Source organism: Vigna umbellata, chromosome 5 (assembly GCF_029865625.1).
Source record: "Vigna umbellata cultivar VRB3 chromosome 5, Vumbellata_1.0, whole genome shotgun sequence".
Classification (NCBI taxonomy): Eukaryota; Viridiplantae; Streptophyta; class Magnoliopsida; order Fabales; family Fabaceae; genus Vigna; species Vigna umbellata.
The window spans coordinates 16,343,509-16,349,721 of NC_142169.1; the positions used below are offsets into that span (position 1 = coordinate 16,343,509).

Sequence of the window (6,213 nt, forward strand, 5' to 3'; positions counted from 1 at the left end):
ATCTTCTCTCTCTATTTTTTTTATTATTATTCTCTTTGTATGTAAACATTCCTTCCTCTAGTCATTCATATCTGTCTTTTATGGAAATATATTTAAAAAATATTATCTTCATTGATTAGGATAATTGATTTTCTCTCATGCCCAAAAAAAATGATTTGCTCAAATCTCCTTGAAATTAAATTGAGTTATTCTAACATTCCTTAAAGAATTACTTTTGACTTTTTAGTTAAAAACTTGAAAATGTCATTGAAGTAAATGAATTCCTCTATAATTTCTTTGTATAAACAACACAAGGTTGTTGAAGTATTTAAAAAGAAGATGAAAGGTTTTTTGAGAGTAAATAAATTAAAAAGTTAAATATACATTTTTTTTCTAAATTATTTTAAAAATTTTATTTCGTTTCTAAATTAAATTATATATCTATTTCATCTTATACCTTATGAAAATAATGTAAACTATTTCTATTGATAATTTGATTATTTTTCCGGTGACAAACATAGTTTTATAATTAACTATAATAAAATATTCACGTGCTCACTTTTAGAGTAGATATTCTAATTAAAATGCATTAAGAAATATGTATATAATTTAATTTAAAAACGAAATAAATTTTTTAAACATAGTTTGAGAAAGAAAAACGAAGTTAACCCAAAACTAAAAATGTATTCATTAAAAATAAGTTAAGAATTTAAAATTAAAAACGAAGAGAAAGTTTGACTTTTAAATCCCAAAAATTATATTTATTAATTTAAAAGTAAAAAGATTTTTCATATTAGCAAGAAGAAATTTATTGATACGTAAACAAAATTATTTAATTTTTTATGCATTTAAAAGAAAAAAAAACTTGTGGAAGGATATTTTATATAGAAGTTGTTAGTGGATTTTGTGAGTGACAAGGAGAAAGCACATAGAAAGTAAGAAATAATATGAAATAGAGATATTTGACAGGAGACAGAAGCATGAGTGTGAAATGTTAAATGAGTGAGGTTGGTCACATGCAGAAGAAGAAGATGCATATAAAGGGAGGTTTGAAGCCCGAGAAGTGTCTAAAAGCAGTGAGTTAAAAGAGTGTTGCTATAGTCACCTGAACAGCTGGAAGCAGTGACAAAATATACAAAATAAACTTCGTGATTCCCAAGACTTGTGTCTCCGAGCAGCTTTGAAAAATTCTGTTATCTTTCTCTGAGTTATTTTGTATAGATCCGAAATATTCAGTCCCAAGACACAAAAGAAAAGAGAGTGTTGTATTTTAATAGGCCACTCCATGTTAGAGCTTGGTGAGTGGTGATGGCCACAGTAGAAATGATCATTGCATTCCACATGAAGGCTTTGGTCTTTTTCCTTTGCCTCTTTCTCCCCTCATTGCCCAAACACTTGCTAAGCTGTGAGACACCTTCACCTGATCTCTCTGCCTACCATTGCATCGAAAATGTCTCACACAACCAATGTGCAACATTTGCACTCTTTCTCACAAACTCCTACTACTCCTCTCTCTCCAACCTCACCACTTACTTGGGACTCAATAAGTTTGTGGTAGCACAGGCAAATGGATTCTCTCCACACACTGAGTTCCTCTCCCTAGATCAACCCCTTCTCATTCCAATTCATTGCACATGCAAAGGTCGCTTCTTTCATGCTCAGCTAACTAAAATTGCTATCAAAGGAGAGAACTTCTATGACATTGCTGCTTCACTTGAGGGCTTGACAACCTGCAAGGCTATTACTGACAACAACCCTGGTGTGTCACCTTGGAATCTTCATGACAAAGTCAGATTGATTATCCCATTGACCTGTTCTTGCCCCTTTTCATCACTTGTTAGACCTCAACCAAAGCTTCTGCTTTCTTATCCTGTAAGACAAGGTGATACACTTTCCACTTTGGCCTCCAAGTTTAATATTACTCAAGAAGCTATTGTCTCTGCCAATAACATATCATCATCACAAGGTCTCAGCACTAGAAGTTCTCTTCCACCCTTTACCTCTATTCTCATTCCTCTCAATGGTAAGCCTGTCATTGCTTCTTTTGTTAAACCCAAGGAACCCAATTCTGGCTTTCAAGCAACCGGCATCCCTGTAACCAGTCCACACAAGAAGTCACCAATGTGGAAGACTGAATTGTTCATTGGCCTTGCTGGGGTTGCTCTTGGAGTCTGCATTGCTCTTGCTGCAGCCTTTTTCTTCATCAGATTGAAGCACAAGAAGGGGGAAGAGAGTTCGTGCAAAAACGGAGATATGGAGCTTCAACATCTCAATCAAAGTGTGAGAACCAACTCCACCGGTGACAAGAAAGTTTCATTTGAAGGGTCTCAGGATACCCTTGATGAGAAAATTGTTGATGCCGCTTCGCGTAAGATGTTGCTGGAGACATACACCATCGAGAACATCAGAAAAGCAACTGAAGATTTCAGCTCAAGCAATCACATTGAAGGATCGGTATATCACGGTCGTCTGAATGGGAAGAACATGGCAATCAGGAGAACAAAGGCAGAAACAGTGTCAAAGATAGATCTTGGCCTTTTCCATGATGCACTTCACCACCACCCCAACATACTCAGGCTTCTTGGAACAAGCATGTCAGAGGGGAAGGAGCAAGAAGAGTCATTTTTAGTTTTTGAGTATGCCAAAAATGGTTCATTGAAAGATTGGCTCCATGGTGGATTAGCCATCAAGAACCAATTCATTGCTTCCTGCTACTGTTTCCTGACATGGAGGCAAAGGCTGAGGATCTGCCTTGATGTGGCCAGTGCCTTGCAGTATATGCACCATGTTATGAATCCCTGCTATGTGCATAGGAATGTAAAGAGCAGGAACATCTTTCTGGACGAAGAATTTGGTGCCAAGTTAGGGAATTTTGGTATGGCAGGTTGTGTTGAGAATGACACTGCGGATCCAAACTTCTATTCCACCAACCCCGCCTCCTGGAGCCTTGGTTATTTGGCACCTGAATACGTTCACCAAGGTATAATTGCCCCAAGCATTGATATCTTTGCCTATGGGGTGGTTTTGTTAGAGGTTTTATCTGGTCAAACTCCTATAAGCAGGCCCAATGAGAAGGGAGAAGGAAGCATTTGGCTCACAGATAAAATCAAGTCCATCTTGGTGTCTGAAAATGTGAATGAACTAAGGGGCTGGATAGACAGTGCATTAGGGGAGAACTATTCATTCGATGCAGCTGTGACCATTGTCAACATTGCCAGAGCTTGTGTGGAGGAAGATTCTTCATTGAGACCAAGTGCAAGGGAAATTGTTGAGAAGCTATCGAGATTGGTGGAGGAATTACCAGAAGGAGAACAACACATGTTAATGAGTGAAAGCTCTAGCAAACCTCTGGTGAAGGCAGTGGAAAACAGTCTTGAGTAATCCACTGAAGGAAGGAATCGAAGTAGTTCTAGTGATCCTAGTTTTTGGACATCATATAAAATCTTGTTGATTTTACTTCCTACAGGCAATGCCTACCTGAAATTTCTATAGCTCTTGGATCTTCCCATGTACCTGGTCCTTTTTTATGTATGTAATTACTGTAACAAATCAGAATAAGATACAGTGTCCTTTTTCTAGTCCAGGAGATAAATGGAGACACTGTAACAAAATAACTTATCACCTACTAGCTACAGAAACAGTCAGAAAAAGCATCTTCCATCTATTTTATCTCAGTGTTTCTATGCTTCATCAAATGCAGCTATTTTAACTGATTCAGCCGAAAGAATACCAATTATAGACGGAGAAAGAGGAGAAAAACTGGTTAATATGAAAAGTTATTAGCATTTTGATTGGCACTTTTGTTATTATCCTGGATCACACTATCTGGAGGCATAATTTACTTGATCATGTGGACCAAATCTATACTAATGACCATGGTGCCATTGATCCTGCATTTGCTCTTGACCAGAGAAAGATTCATTTTAATAGCATATTGCAGAAGTAAATGTTCTTATACGATTGGAACTTGGCACATGCAATGCTGGCTAAAAGCCTTATGACCCTAGCAAGCAATCTGTCAGACCTTTCTATATGTGGCCAATGCTGTTTGAATTATGAAAAAAAAAAATAAAAATCAGGAAAGAGGAAGAAGGGAAACAAAATAAGTTGAAATATTCTGAGCTGAAAGCAAAGACTAGATCAACAATGTTTACATTTAAAATTATTAAATGCTAAAAGGAAACTAACAATTTAAGAGATATAATTGTTAACTTGCTCCTCAGCTAAAAGTAGTAACTGATTGGCATGCTATTCAAGTTCCTGGATAAAAATGTTGGACTATTTTTAATTTATTTGCTCATCAAATTGAAACAAAAATGTAAATTTAAATGTAACAAATAAATATTTAACACTCCTCCTTACTTTTTAAGGATAGTAAACTTTAATCTTTTATCCTAGGAACTTGAACTTCTTGATGATTATTGGCTTGGTCAAAACATCTCCCGGGTTTTATAGTAAGAGTAAAAATTCTTTGATACACCTAAATATTTTACATTCACTTGACACTACCCTTATTTTTTATTCTCTTTTTTCTTGAAACAATACAAAAGTTTACACTTTTTTTTACCATTTTACCCTTGTAGCCTGTGTCAAATGAATGTAAAAGTGTCTCATGATATCATTACTCTTATAGTAAACAAGAGTGACAACTTCACTTTTCTACACTTTTCTTAAAAGACTGAGTTAATATTGAAATGGTTTTAGTTTTTTCGTAAAGGATGAGATTATGGGATACTGTTATTTTATCTTGGTTCGTGCTTTATGTTAAGGTCCATTAAGTCTTCTTCAACTACAAAATTTAGTTCATAGCAATGCTAGCAACAACTTCATATATTTTCCAATTGAGCAACAATTTTTTATTTTTTTCAAGCTCCATAAGAAAAAGCATGATCCAAAGTCAAAATAGTATCTTGAACTACTTCATCAATTCATCGATTGAGCCATTCGAATAATTACCAAAAAAAATTCAATTAACTTTAAAATTCCAGTATTCTTGTACATTAGACCATAATTGCGTGTTCCGGTGAAACCTTTTTGCAGCTCTAAGGTTAATTTTATTTGCATAATGCATAAGTTAAGAAAACATACTTACCGAACTTAGGATGTCAGATTATGTTGTTAAGATACATCAAGCAATCAATTATTGTACTAAATCATGTATTGTCTATTTTCTCTATTCTATCTTCCTTTCAAATCTTTTTCTCATTGAAGTGCTTTTATTTCTTTACAATATTCAAATTTAAACTTTTCACAATTTTCTTGGTATATTTCTGTCGACAAAAAAAGACTTAATATCCTCCTTGATTGATTTCAATTCCAAGAAAGCATGTTACTAAATTGAGAGCTTTTATATCAAACATACCATCGTTTCTTTCTTGAATTTTTCTACAAGCCTTGACTTCTTTCTTGTTTCAATAAGATCATCTACTTATATTGAGATGACAAGAACATCAACATTATCTAATTTGATAATGTTAACTCTCACAAGTTTTAGGAAAATCCTAAGCTCGTGTTCATTAATTTTGCTAAACCAAGCTCCAAAGGCTGGTTTTAGCTTGTAAGAAGACTTCTTCAAAAGATAAACCTTATATTATTTATTTTCCTTTACAAAACCTTGGGTTACCAAGCCTATTTTTTTTAAAGAAACCATTTAAAAATGTTAATTTGACATCAAGTTGAAATAAACAACAATTTGATGGTTCTAATGAAACAACTAGTGCAAATGTATTTGAGTAATTAACACAAAAATCTTGAATATAATTTTTCATTACAAGTATAATTTTGTGTTTATTAATAAATCTATTATCATTAAACTTAGTGAGGACATGAATATGTCTAGAAGTTGACACTACTAGATTTTTCTTAATTAGTGACAAGTTATTACTGATGACAATGAATTCATTAGTAAAGTCAAATTTATTGATGAGTATTTTCTTCAACAAAGAGATCTGTCAGTGATGGACAAATTTATGAACACCAAAATATGATGTCACAAACTTGTTTTTCAATCGGCAAGTATGACCGAATCGTTCAAGTAATAAACTTGGTAAGACCAAGTATCGTTCTTCCCAAAGGACTCACGGCCTAGTTTAGTTATGTGGTTTCTTAATTAGCTAAGACTTACAGATAAAATATTTGGAGTTTAATATGCAAGACAGAAAATAAACATGTATGCATGAAGTTTTGATCAATGGCAAAAAAGCAAAAGATAAACACTTTCAATGATATTAATGT

The 6,213-nt window shown here is 33.9% G+C and overlaps 1 protein-coding gene across 1 annotated transcript; it reads left to right on the forward strand.

Moving 5' to 3' along the window:
- The first annotated feature begins 1,032 nt into the window (after nucleotides 1–1,032).
- LYK2 (Protein kinase superfamily protein) lies at nucleotides 1,033–3,673 on the forward strand. The gene has a single exon (XM_047316690.2). It carries the CDS (start codon nucleotides 1,288–1,290, stop codon nucleotides 3,358–3,360), a length of 2,073 nt encoding a protein of 690 aa, XP_047172646.2. The 5' UTR covers nucleotides 1,033–1,287; the 3' UTR covers nucleotides 3,361–3,673.
- Nucleotides 3,674–6,213: the final 2,540 nt, after the last annotated feature.